The 13,168-nt window shown below is 38.1% G+C and overlaps 2 protein-coding genes across 5 annotated transcripts; both read left to right on the top strand.

The window, feature by feature from the left end:
• The first annotated feature begins 214 nt into the window (after nucleotides 1–214).
• Nucleotides 215–5,624, top strand: LOC114444680 (arfaptin-2-like). 4 transcript variants are annotated; one of them, XM_028419410.1, is made up of 10 exons: nucleotides 215–423; nucleotides 553–659; nucleotides 1,081–1,189; nucleotides 1,637–1,699; nucleotides 2,249–2,335; nucleotides 2,476–2,576; nucleotides 2,728–2,949; nucleotides 3,269–3,426; nucleotides 3,509–3,683; nucleotides 4,219–5,624. In XM_028419410.1, the coding sequence occupies exons 2-10, from the start codon at nucleotides 561–563 to the stop codon at nucleotides 4,372–4,374; spliced, it is 1,170 nt and encodes a 389-aa protein (XP_028275211.1). In that variant the 5' UTR covers nucleotides 215–423; nucleotides 553–560; the 3' UTR covers nucleotides 4,375–5,624. The 4 variants fall into 4 exon arrangements, with proteins under 4 accessions (XP_028275211.1, XP_028275212.1, XP_028275213.1 ...); XM_028419411.1 differs by lacking the exon at nucleotides 1,637–1,699; XM_028419412.1 differs by lacking the exon at nucleotides 2,249–2,335.
• Nucleotides 5,625–6,555: 931 nt separating this feature from the next.
• Nucleotides 6,556–12,957, top strand: fhdc4 (FH2 domain containing 4). The gene is made up of 12 exons (XM_028420579.1): nucleotides 6,556–6,683; nucleotides 7,060–7,575; nucleotides 8,393–8,454; nucleotides 9,095–9,197; nucleotides 9,306–9,391; nucleotides 9,474–9,574; nucleotides 9,683–9,753; nucleotides 9,844–9,951; nucleotides 10,054–10,124; nucleotides 10,225–10,342; nucleotides 10,429–10,593; nucleotides 10,677–12,957. Exons 2-12 carry the CDS (start codon nucleotides 7,222–7,224, stop codon nucleotides 11,904–11,906), a joined length of 2,469 nt encoding a protein of 822 aa, XP_028276380.1. The 5' UTR covers nucleotides 6,556–6,683; nucleotides 7,060–7,221; the 3' UTR covers nucleotides 11,907–12,957.
• The last annotated feature ends 211 nt before the right edge of the window (nucleotides 12,958–13,168 follow it).

Genomic DNA, 13,168 nt, shown 5'->3' with positions numbered 1-13,168 from the left:
TACGCGCAAGGTATAATCCCATCAAAGTAAAAGCATAGAGTTATAAGTATTGCTTCTAGCCGCTCATATATGACACAAGGCTCAACAAGCAAAACAGATTATATAATTTACTTCATGCACTTTGATTTTAAATCACGTCCACGTGGCTTAAAACAAAATAAAACTCACGCCAACTTTTATTTTGAAGTGATACTACTAAAGCCCTTCGCTGGCTGACTAGATGCAGGGATTTTCTGTCTGAATTTTTCTGAAGCAAGCAGATGATCATGTGAACAGCATAGATAATCATGGATGTAACATGGAATGATAATTAAAAACAACCGTTAAAATAGTTTGTATTTTTTACGTGTGCAAATATCGAGTAGATTCGTCAGCGGACGGCTGGACTTGGCTCCCATACCAGGATTGGAAGCTAGCTGTCAGGTAGCAGCCACATCAGCACCGTTCATATTAGCCAGGCACTTTAGCATCCATTCAAGCTAACTGTTATTTGGTGTCGATACCGGTGCGCTTATCATTTTAAACACCATTTTTCATGTCTGTCTTGCATAGATATTACCATGGCAGATAGTATTATGAGCAAGGCTGCTACTATGGAGATCCCCATCAACAGCAATGGAGACACAGGGTCTCTACCAGAGGATGACAGCCTGGAGCAGGTCCGTCACGTTTACGCTCACCTTTCTGTCCATTTACTTATAATACATAATTTTGTATTTTATGCACAGCTTGTGGTTACTTTCTTTTTTTACATGACGAGAGGTAAATATGCTTAGGCCATATGTTTCCTAACCATCCACAGGCCTGCAGCTCTGGACAGTAGCAATAACAGCAGTCTGATGATGTATCATAAAAATAAGAAACTGTGACATAATGATGGCTTTATAATTTTACCCTTTGTTTGACATGACAGGCTATCAGTAAAACCCATCAGTAGTGCACATGCTTTCAAACACATGCCTGTGCATCCAAAAGAGCATCAGTAAAACTGAAGAACAACTGAATAATACAAAAAGTAAATAGTATAAACATGTTCTCTGTGTGATAACCAATCCAATTAAGTTGTTATGAACCCACCAGGATCTGCAGCAGGTGATGGTATCTGGACCCAACCTGAACGAAACCAGCATTGTTTCAGGGGGTTATGGAGGACCTGCAGGGGGCATTATTCCGACCAGCACCATCAAAGGTAAGACTATCAGGGCTGTCCCTATAAAGAAAGGTCTTTGTTTTTTTTATTCCCTTACGCACAGACATAATCTTCTCTGCAAGGATATCACACATTTTAAATATGCATTAAGTAAGAGTTGCTGTTTTATAGCTTACTATTAGGCTAATAACTATGCTTGGTTCAGATGACCCAGCAATAACTTTGCCAGGTGCTGACTTAAAATAGATTGCTGTACCTCCTACTTTCTGTTTTCCTCCAGTCAGACCGATGTCAGTTGTCAGCCTGCCATAAGCTGTGCCAAGCTGTCTGTCAATGTTATCGCAATCCTTCGGTAAATGAAAGGTGTAGATAGTTAATGCGTCTTTAAAAACAACAAAGCTTTTCCATCCTGTATTTTAATGTGTCACTAGAAAACTGCAGATCTCTGGACCTTTGTTTTATATTGCAAACATCCATATTCCATAGGGCCTGCTATTTGCTTCAACCCTGAGTATCTGGACAGAAGACGAGTCCCTGCATCAGGATCAGGTGGCAGTGTATTTAAACGCCTGCCTTTTTTTTAATAACCTATATATGTTGGTCTGTTTCAGCCCTCTTATAAGACGTTTTTGGTATTGCTTGACTATGGGAGTTGTATGCATACTTGCTTGGACCGATTCAACTCACAGCTTTGGCAACAAGAAATATTTTGGCAGCTTTCAATATTTTGGATGCACTAACCTGATATTACAGGACTGTCACTGGAAAGTTGCGTTGATGTCTAATATGAATGTCCTCTTTTGTATTATGAAATGCACTTTGGACTATTTTGTCATTACTCAGCACTTACTTTTTCATCTCATGGAGTCCATTTTAATCTTTTTATAAATCCTTTTATTCTGCATGAGAGCCATGCATGGCGGATGGTTATAACTCCAAGCTCCTTTTAACCCCTGCTTATTGTGTATCCTCCACCAAACAGCCTAACATTTTCCCTTTTCAGTCTACATACACTGCTCAGATTCATATTTCACTGCATTTGTTTTTACATGTGTTCTCCTCATTCTTACACCTCTTTCACCATCATGCTCATTTCAGACATTCGCATGAAATCCAGGGGTGTTAACATGCCTCACAGTCAATCTGCAGCCAGTCGACTTGCTCAACACACTGAACAGCATCCAGGTATCATCCAGGCTCATCACCATGTTCACACTGGCCTCACTCATTGTTATGAGTCCTGCAATTTCTGTTAACCACCACCTTGAGAACTTTGACAGGATAAAATGCAGTATAGTTTGTAAAGTTTTGTTTTTTCCTTCCAGGGTCGTCAAATCATAATCCTAATTCAACTCAGGAAGTTTCTCGTGGAGTGGCAGTGGAGAAATTAGACACTGTAAAGAAATGGGGCATAAACACATACAAGGTAAACAGTGTGTAGATGCTTAAGGTTTCTATTCTTCACTGCTTGTATCACCCTTGTATAATGGGGTATAATGTTCTGATATCAAGACACACAATCATTTTTTTTTGCTGTACACTGCAAGCCGAGTTTAAAATCTCTGTTCATTTTGCAGTGCACAAAGCAGATGTTCTCTGAGAGGTTTGGCCGTGGCTCAAGAACTGTAGATCTGGAACTTGAAGCTCAGATTGATGTACTAAGAGATACCAAGCTCAAGTATGAAAACATCCTAAGATTGGCCGCTGCACTCATCACTCATTTTCAAAGCATGGTGCAGACGCAACAGGCTCTAGGGGACACCTTCACTGACCTCAGCCAGAAGTCTCCAGAGTTGCAGGTATTGTACTGCCAAAGCTCCCTATAGCCACACATAAAGAGATTCCTTGACATTTTCAGGACATCACCCAGAGGAGCTGTATGTGCAAACACACATGTTCAGATTCTATCAGCTCTCTGATAGAAGTCTGTGCAATGCTGTCTGTGCAAAAGCTCATGTATAAATGTAGTGTTGTTGCTCTGTGGTTTGATGGGTCCCCTTCCTGCTGACTTTACCCACACCCAACCCCTTGCAGCTGCCACTGACAAACTCCTACCATGTACCTGTATGACCTCAGGGAATGAATCTGGCATGTGAAACTTTGTGTTTTTTTCTGTAGGATGAATTTGGGTATAATGCAGAAACACAAAAGCTCCTGTGTAAGAACGGTGAGGCCCTGCTTGGTGCCATCAACTTCTTTGTGTCTAGCATCGACACTTTAGTCAACAAAACAATGGAGGATACTTTGATGACCATTAAACTGTATGAAAACGCAAGGTAAGAAACGTTTAGTTGAACATTATAATCTGAATACTTCTAAGGTAATCACTTGAAATTACTTTTATTGTTTTGCATGCAGACTTGAGTTTGATGCCTATCGTTCTGATCTGGAGGAGCTAAGTTTGGGTCCTAGGGATGCAGCTGCTATGGTCCGCATAGAGATGGCTCAGCATGACTACCAAATCCACAGAGACAAATATGAACGGCTGCGTAGTGATGTCACCATTAAGCTTAAATTCCTGGAGGAAAACAAGGTTTTGTTTACAATTTTGTATTTCGTATATTATTAACATATATGAATTAATGCTTAAACTGTAATATTTTAATTAATATTACATAGATCATGTAATGACACACATAAGATTCTCTTATTGCTTACTGATTTGTTTAGTGTGTAAGCCCTACGCTTTTTTCAACTATTAAAAACTGAGGCACTGGTGTATAACAAAGGGTATTGTTATTCTGCATTTTATGAAACTGATCAAGTAAAATTAAAGGTAGTGGTAATGCCTTAGTTGTGCTGTGCACTGTTAAAAACATGAAAATATAACAAAATTTATTTTGTGTTAACATGTTTTGAAAGCAAAAAAGTGAGCTATTTTAAGCTCACTCAATTCCAGTGAGAATACATTTTAGAGAAGTGTATTAGACGAGTTATTTTTAGGTTGTTGCCCCAAGAAGCATTCTGAGCAGCCAGTGAACTTCATCTAAACAGATGTCTGCAGGCTGTGCTTTCTGTAAACTTCTTAAACTGTGTTTGTAACAATTTCCCCTCTTTTTCTCTTCTAGGTGAAGGTGATGCACAAGCAGCTGCTTCTCTTCCATAATGCTATCTCGGCTTACTTTGCTGGCAACCAGCAGCAGTTGGAACAAACTCTAATACAGTTCAATGTAAAGTTAAAGCCACCAGGGTCAGACAAGCCGTCCTGGTTGGAGGAGCAGTGATGAGAACCTATAGGGTTCACCTGTTTGAGATGTACAGTTATATGCTGGTCAGTGACAAAGTTGACATTGTGGGTAGATGGAAAAGAATGAAATACTTAAAGGATTATATTGTAGGATCAGTAGCAGCCAGATATCTCTTTTGTAATGTTTTTTCTGTATCATTTATTACATAGATTTAAGTTGCATTTAGGACTTTTTGGTTAATCATTTTGTTATTTTCTTACACTTTAGTTAGCACAATCATTTATATGTTAATCATTTATGTACAGGATAGTCTGTAGACTATTGTGGAAATTCCCCTTGGCAGTTTTGCACATGCATACTTTTTATGTTGTCTAAAAGCAGTCGTTAACATTTCAGTGACTATCCAATGGAAGGAATTCTACAAATCAGATAAGCAAGAGAGAAAAACATGAAATATCCCCTGAAGTTATATTTAATTTTCTTATGCATGATTGAATCATACATCTGTTTCTTTTTAGACCTCAGGGTGTACCTTAGGATTGTAAATTGTCCCACTATATTTCTGCAGTCACTTTGTGGAATACCTGCCCAAATGGTCAGTTTACAGTTTTAACAGAAAGGGAAAAGTATACAGTATATAGTGAAATATAGTGATTTTCTCTAACCTATTATACAATCTTAATTAGTTTGGTCTACAGTATGGCATTATGAATCCAGCACCAGTACTGTTTTTTTTACTCCAGTGTTTACAGTGGAAAACACCTGATGTAACATTTATGTTTAGCAACAATTCAGCATCGATCCACACGTTTGATGCTTTAATACTAAATACAAAGATCTCAGCTGTCATAAAGAAATCCAAATCAAAATGTGGCACATAGTGTTTGTTGATTGTTTACAAAAGGGGGTGCAAGTGTGCAGCATGTGAGACTTATTCTTAAGAATCAAACGCATAAAAATGTGTATACTGGCTGGATAGATGTGATGCCACATGCACTTTACTAAGTTACAATACAAATTTCTGGTAGAATGTACAAGTACATTGATCTTATTATTTATTTACCTGTTTGCAACATAACATTGTATGTTATCTAGAAACTTTTAAGTTGTGGTCAGCTGGTTGTCTTTATCTTGCTCTGCATTCCAATAAAGTCTGCTGGATGTTCTGTTCCACTTAACCATGCAGTAGACACAGGTTTGAGTAGTGTTCACAAAATATGTTCAGAAAGCTCACAATATATGTAATACGTTAATGTATATGATAATACAGCGCCATATATCTGGAACATGCTTTCCATGCCTTAGTATCTTTTTCTCAAATTCTCACACACTTTTTATTTTTCTTGTAGCCTACACTTTGTGTATACCAATAAATAAAGCTACCATCACAGGCCAGGTAATACAAGCTTAAACTTGTCAGGTTTTTTTTTTAATATGATGGTTGTGTGCAGTTTGTACATACAAGCCACCAATACAATAATAATATGATTGTGCTGTATTTTCTAGCTTCTCTGCCATAACTGCATCTGAATAAGGCATATGAATGCTCTCAGATCAATTCAGAATACATGAACTGAAACACAAAATGAATCCTGTAAGCAAATTCCTAATTCCTTTGTCTGAAATATTAACTTATCTTAACACAGCTAGCAGTGGTCACACGTTTTGTTTACTGATCCCTTCAAAAATGTTATTTTATAAAAAAATCTACAACTAATTAACATTTGTTGGAGCTCAGGAGCAGTAGATGTGCTTAGATTTTCCTCAGTGTTTGATAAAACAGATTTGCATACCGATTACCATTGTTAGGGTTTATCATTGTGTGGCACGGTTGAAGCACTCGCGGTTACTAATTGACTATACCCTGCAGCCATAAAGCTAATCCACCATCCTTATTGATGGAAATTTGCTGTAGCATTATTGTTAGAATAGCAAAGGTATTTTAAACATGATGTAATTAAAAATGTTTCACAGATTATTGTTATTTTTAAAGGTATTAATGCACGCTGTAGTTATAAAAGAAATCAATTTCCTATCAGATCGGACATTTATCCCCCGGTCTATAGACTGGTCTGCTCACATTACGTGTCCATGACAGCTGGACAGTAAACACCACAAACTCCAGCCAACACGCTGCAACTTCAGGAGAAATCCCAGAGTTCCTCCCGCTGGGAAGGTGTGGGCTTACCTGGGCGTGTCGTTTCCACGCAGTTTCGACACTTTTCTTGGGCAATCCAGGCTGATGTCACTCTCAACTTTTTAGAGTTTCAACAAGCGGAGTACCTTCAGGTAAAGACACAAAAGGGGGAAAACGGAAGATCGATTCACAGTGGAGTTATATAAAGGTAAGCCGTCTTTAACGTGTTCGTTTTTATGTGGATGTGGATAAAGTTCTCTGCTCTGTACGAAATAAACAATTCAAGAGATCAAATTTAACCCTTTATAGAGATAAAAAAAACAGCTTTTCTTTAGCATTATAGCGAGTTGAAACATGACAAATAGCTTGTAAAAGTTGTAAAAGTTACTTTTTTAAGAGGACCATAGCTTAAGCTTTTACAAGTTTTGACAACCTCTAATGAAGATAATACAGCAGCATTAGCCTAATTAATATTATTTGAGTAAGTACTTTAGCCATTGCTAACACCGCTGCTCACTGTTTATAATATATATTTTCATGGGATTATTTGTCCATATGTCTCCACCCTGTTTTGTTTCTTTCAGTCTGTATGCATCATCCTAACTGACAACATTTTGGACAAGTCACTTCAGGATTAAACTGCTGCAACATATTTCTATCCAATAAGAACAGCTCACATTTTAGTTAGCCTTGCTGTGTGGGGCCATGACTCCATCCCAATCCTGCTGAGAGGTTCTGGTTAAAAGATGCAACCAGGAGGTCCTGCCATTCCACCTCCACCTCCGCCACCACCTCCTCCTCCTCCTCCTCCACCTCCACCTCCACCACCAGCCCCTGGTCTCCCTCCACCCCTACATGACCTAGGCCTCTTTGCAAAGGGAGCCCGCCGGCACTCTAGGATGCGAAATTTCAACTGGGAAACACTTCCCAATCACACGGTTATAGGAAAGCACAACATCTGGACTGCAGATAAGACTGATGGGGAATATGAGCTGGACACTGACCACATGGAGGAGTTGTTCAGCCACAATCAGGCCCAGCAAAAACTTAAGGCCCAGAGTCTAAGGGGCCTTCCAGCTGCTGCAGCAGGGGGCGAAATGGTGAGTAAACACTGCTGAACCATAGTAAAACTTTAACCCCAAAGGTTTAGAGCAATAGATTTAAATGTTTGGCATTCTTTGTTGTATAATGCTGAGATATCAGACAAGTTCTTTAGACTTGGATTTTTTTCTAGGCATGCATTTAACAATGCATGCTTAACAACAATTTTCTCTTTGCTAAAAATGTAAAATCAGTATTGCAACAAACTTGATAATGATTTCTTCTGAGTTCATTATCCTGCATGCTGAAATATTAGTTCCTCATTTGTAATTATATTGCATTACAAAGAATAACAACAACAATATTGTGTAATGTCTGTAATACAAACATTATATATTAATGGCGAATGACCTAATAAATGGGTGGAGTCTCACTATTCTTCAGATCTGTTTACTAAAGGAAGGTATTATTGTGTCCTCAAACTGAACCAGCCTGTACAGTAGCCTTGTGCTCTGTATATTACACTATTCTATATTTAAAAAAAAACTGCTTTATTTCTTCATTCAGAACCACCTATGATCAATTATGATTGCATATCTGTTCATACGTCTTACTGTAATTTTGTGTGTAGGCCAATCAAGATGGGTCACACAAAAGTGGGTTAAACTCCATTACTAAACATTTACTTTGACCTCTGCACCCTTTTTTCTAAAACACACTGAGAAAATGTCACAAATGCAAAATGGTATCTTTGCCCCGATTGTTCAATACAATCAACTCAAAGAAATCTTAACCTTTGGAGCTTTTTTGGAAAGCTGTAGTATTGGAGATACAAAAGCTGATTATATTCAAATCTGTGTCTGTTTCCATCTCCAGGTTTCCATCCTTGGCTCCAAGAGGAGTATGAACATTGGGATTTTCCTTAAGCAGTTCAAGAGGTGAGTCAGTGGTAATAAGGTGTGATTGGTTTTGCACAATCATCTCCCCATGTTACAGTACAAAACAACATAAGATGAGGCAGACAGATTTCCCTGCAACATGGGCGCATCATGTTCAGATAGCCAGCATGTCCTGGCAGGTCTGAGCCACAGTTTTACAGCTCCAACAGGTTACCTCCATGAGGTATTCAACACAAGAATTGGGAGGTATTGTAAATGTATTACCTAAGATGTTTTTGGCATACACAACACTTAAAATATCAGAGACATTTTAGATGATTGTTATTGCAATAAAACATCTTAGTAAACTGACAGAAATGTCATCAGCAGTTCTACAGCACATCTATGTATCCGGTGCTTTTTCTTTGAAACACAAATGTGTTTTCTCTGCTCTAATCCATATTTTTGTTAAAAAATATTAGGCACTCCTGTATAGTATATAATTTTTTAGTTTTACTTTTTGAGATTTGAGCAGGCAGAGGCTTGTCGCTGTCAGCAGCCCAAACATTGAAATGAAAAATGCGGTGGCAATGTAGACACTCGCTGCTCATGAGGTGTCCAAACCATAAACAAGTATAAGTTTAAGTAATGACTACTACTGAATGCTGAATGCTATCTATTTCCCTGCCTCTATCAACAGGCCTTTAAAAGAAATGATTGAAGAAATCAAAGCAGGAAAAAGTCTCTGTTTTGGTGCTGGAAAACTGCAGGAGTTGTGCAAGCTGCTGCCAGATGAAGGGGAGGTACTTGAGTCAGTCTATTGTGTTATCTTACATTTGTTGCTGCATGTTGCTTGTAATGTTCCCTCATAAAAAAACCTTGTTTAATGAGTTTTCTTTCCTTGAATGCAGGTGAAGCAGCTGGTTAGTTTTAAAGGTGATACCTCTGCTCTCCCTGAAGCTGACCTGTTTATGCTGATGCTCGTCAAAATTCCCAGGTAAACTTCTTAAATGTAATTCAATGAATACATGTTAAAATGCAGCTTACTAATGTTGTAAACTTTGTCTCTGTTACTGTAGATATGAAGAGCGTTTAAACAGCTTGTTGCTGAAAGAAGAATTTTCCCCCCTTATGAATGAAATGAGAGCATTAATTGCTACTTTGACAGCTGCTGGAAGAGGTATAGTTTGAATATTTTAATTTAAATAAACTAGACTCAACAAATTACAGCAACAAATATTGAGTCAATAAATTGAATCTTGGAATTAACAACATATCTCTTTTTTAGAATTGTTAGGGTCTGATAATCTTCATTCTATAATTCGTTTGGTGCTGAAGACTGGAAATTATATGAATGCTGTGAGTATATATGTGATTAGTTGAGTTGTGTTGGATGATTTCTCATGGGATTTGTGCATCTTTAAATTTAAATTAATTATTTCATCATAGGGCGGCTATGCAGGCAGTGCAATAGGCTTCCGTATGTCCTCTCTGCTGAAGCTTGTGGATACCAAAGCAAACAAACCTGGAATGAATCTTATGCATTATGTTGTGATGGCAAGTATCTTTTATCACAGGGTCACTAAATGTACATTCTGTTTTTCCTGTTTAGTAGTAAAAAGAAAGTGAGATTTACGCAAACTTTGATTTTCAACACAGCAAGCACAAAAGGTAGATATGGACCTGCTGAAGTTTCCAGAACAACTCAAATATATTGAAGATGCATCAAAGTAAGTAGTCTTGTTTAAAGCAGCATCTATTTTTATCCTTCAGTTTATTTTTTGTATAAATATAAGAAATAATAATTTATTTATTATTTTGTTCTTTAAGAATAAATAAAGGTGACATTGAAGCAGAGTTTAAACGACAGGTCAAGAAAGTACAAGATGCCAAAGCGGACACCTTAAAGGAGGAAGATCTAAAGGCACAAATGGAGGACTTTCTAAAAGTGAGTATATGTTTTGTAGAGAGAAAGTTTAGCCCAGTGTGTGACTTTGGATAATGAATATTTTAATTTATTTTATTTTTTTATAGGAAGCTGAGGTCTACTTGTCAGAAACAGAGACTGAACTTCAGGAACTGCAGTCAGTAAGTGACTCTGTGGCAGAGTACTTCTGTGAAGACTCCACAAAATTCAAGCTGGAGGAGTGCTGCTCCATTTTTAAATTATTTTGTGGGAAGTTTATACAGGCAATGCAGGTAAGCCTACTATATACTGGCATGTTCCTCAGAGCTGTGCTAAAAAATCTCTGCTTGATCAATAACTGAGTTATTTTCTGCAGGAAAACAAAGCAAGAGAAATAGCAGATGTTAAACGAAGACAGAGAGACAGGTTACAGAGTGCAGCCAAGCGCAGGTCCACCGCTACCTGTTCCAGTAGAGACAAGGAAATGGATGGTATTGCATTAGCATCCATACTCCAGAACTTCCTCACCAAGCCTACTTCCAGGAGGAGACCTGGAAGACCCTCATCTACTCACGGAAGTCCCACAAGTAGCAGCCCTAAAAATGGAAGTCTATCTGAAATTACATCTCAGACAAACCTCCCAATTGAAAATCTAAAGCATGTTGGCTCTTTTAGAGTTAAGGATTTGGGCATAAAAGAATGGAATTCAGCGGCTGAACTTACAGTAAATTCTTCACAAAAGAACTCACAGTCAAATATTGAAGACAACAATGTAAGAATTGTCATTGCTGCAGAAGAAGAGATGAAAATTTCCACAAAAGTGGAGTCTAGAGGATTTACACACCCAGCTACAAGGCTCGCCAGCATTCCCTCTACAGGTAGATCATTCTCAGCCACTACTGATGATGGGGAGGAAGATCTGCAAGACAATAATGAAGAGGAGGCCCAAAAGTTGCGTGAAGCATCTAAAAAGGTTTTGCATTTTCAAAACAGCCGCGGCAGTGTCTCATCAGGAGACTTCTCTCTGGAAAATCAAAAATCTCCAACTGCAACTAAAACTTTGCCACGTCAGCTCACCTTTGACGAGGAAACAGAGAGGTATCCTGGGGACCCAACCAATGAAGAACTGGTTCGATTTTTGCTCAATTCTCAGTCCTCTGCCAAACGTAACCTTAATCGCAGCTACACTCTACCTACAAAAGTTGCCAAAAGTGAGGAAGAAGATGATAATCATCGGACTCAGCAACTAGTTAGGTCTCCAAAATCTGTAATGCAAGAAAAGGCACCAGTGGAAGGACAGTCTTTTACGTCGAAAAATACAGGTTCTCAAGACCAGAATTTGTTGCTAGCAGAAAAAAGGAGCAAGCCAGTTCATCCTCCAGCCCATGTTTCAGATGAAAAGGTTTTGGAGAATAACCGGGGGGGCACATCAGTGGGGCCCAAGGAGCCACAGATAAACAGTGAAAATATCCCCACCAGGAGTATGTGGTTTAAGACCACAGAGAGCTCTGGACTATTTTTTAGCTTTTTTAAACGTTTGGGAGATATAAGCAAACTGCAGAACAGCAAGGAACCTCACCAAAAGGGCACAGATCCCACTGTGTAGGCTTTGCCTCAGTGTTGATTGTGTCTCACACAAGATACATTATGATTGGTAACTACATAGTGTTATCTTTAATTTAAAATTTGTAAATTAATACAATATAATATTTGTTGTAAAGATATGAAATAGAAGGTTCTTGGAAATTGTATTTGTTTTTTTAAAAAGACATTTTGTATGTTCTACCACTAGATGGCAATAGAGGAGTTGTGGTTTTCTACAAAATCTGCACGTTGTGGAGTTAACAAAAAACATTGGAACACATCATTTTTATCATGCATAAAATAATATTTTCAATGATCTGAGTAGGATTAATGAGATAATATAAACAGTGTGTGTTCTTTTTCAGGATTAAAATGCACAACCCTGCAGGATACTAAGAAAGTATAAAGTGATGTGAAAAGCAGAAAGAAGGCATATTTTCCAGTTCCAGTATATCGACAAATATATCTGCATTCCTATTCTTTGTTGTTCTTGGTGCCCCTTGTTGTCACAGAAGCATCTCGGCAATGCAGAAGATGCTTACATGGTCTTACTCAATTTACCCATTGTTTTCAATCTCAAATGGGTCAGTGTTACAAAGGCAGCCTGTATCCGGGCAGAGCTGAACCACAGACAGTCCCTGGCAAAGTGAAGTGTGCTGAGCCCAAATTAACTTGAGAGGAGATTACACCTGATGGTAGATTATGATGAAAAGTATCAGCATGTGGCACAGCCAGATACAACCGTGGCACCTCTATTAGCTAGGAGCAGAGGCAAAGGGTTAGTCAGTATAAGATTGTACTACGGGCATCTCATAGCACTTATACCAGAGACAGCCTAACTTTGTAAGTTAAAATTGTTAGGCTGTCTGGTTTAAGTGCTGCCATGAAGTAATTCAAATGACCTCATGTCTTGTGTTTCTTTTAAACTATAATCTAAATATTTTTATACTTCTTTGTGATATATTTTCAAGACTGAGAAATAGAGATAAACATGCCACTATCCAGTGAGTCAAATTGTTCTTTGTGACAGTATCATTAATTTGTCAATGGTGAATAAATGTATGTATCCACTAGTATTCTTATCAGATGATTGTACTATTTGAATATCCTGGTGAACTACTGTATTATCCAAACACAAATGTCAATATTATTGCAGTCATTAAAAAAAACTAACAATATAAGACCTAATCAAAACAAAACAAAATGCTTTACTGCAAGCATTAGGATTCTTTATAATAAATCCAAGGCAGTGTCAGTCCTGCCAGTGAGACCTATACTGTGTTC

Source organism: Parambassis ranga, chromosome 13, assembly GCF_900634625.1.
Source record: "Parambassis ranga chromosome 13, fParRan2.1, whole genome shotgun sequence".
Classification (NCBI taxonomy): Eukaryota; Metazoa; Chordata; class Actinopteri; family Ambassidae; genus Parambassis; species Parambassis ranga.
This window is presented reverse-complemented; position numbering and strand designations above follow the sequence as displayed.

Coding starts and splice junctions, on each gene's coding strand:
- fhdc4 (XM_028420579.1), top strand. CDS start 7,222: ATGCAACCAGGAGGTCCTGCCATTCCACCTCCACCTCCGCCACCACCT. Junction 9,952..10,053: donor TTATGCATTATGTTGTGATG/GCAAGTATCTTT, acceptor TTTTCAACACAG/CAAGCACAAAAGGTAGATAT. Junction 10,594..10,676: donor AGTTTATACAGGCAATGCAG/GTAAGCCTACTA, acceptor TATTTTCTGCAG/GAAAACAAAGCAAGAGAAAT.
- LOC114444680 (XM_028419410.1), top strand. CDS start 561: ATGGCAGATAGTATTATGAGCAAGGCTGCTACTATGGAGATCCCCATC. Junction 660..1,080: donor AGGATGACAGCCTGGAGCAG/GTCCGTCACGTT, acceptor TGAACCCACCAG/GATCTGCAGCAGGTGATGGT. Junction 3,427..3,508: donor AAACTGTATGAAAACGCAAG/GTAAGAAACGTT, acceptor TTTTGCATGCAG/ACTTGAGTTTGATGCCTATC.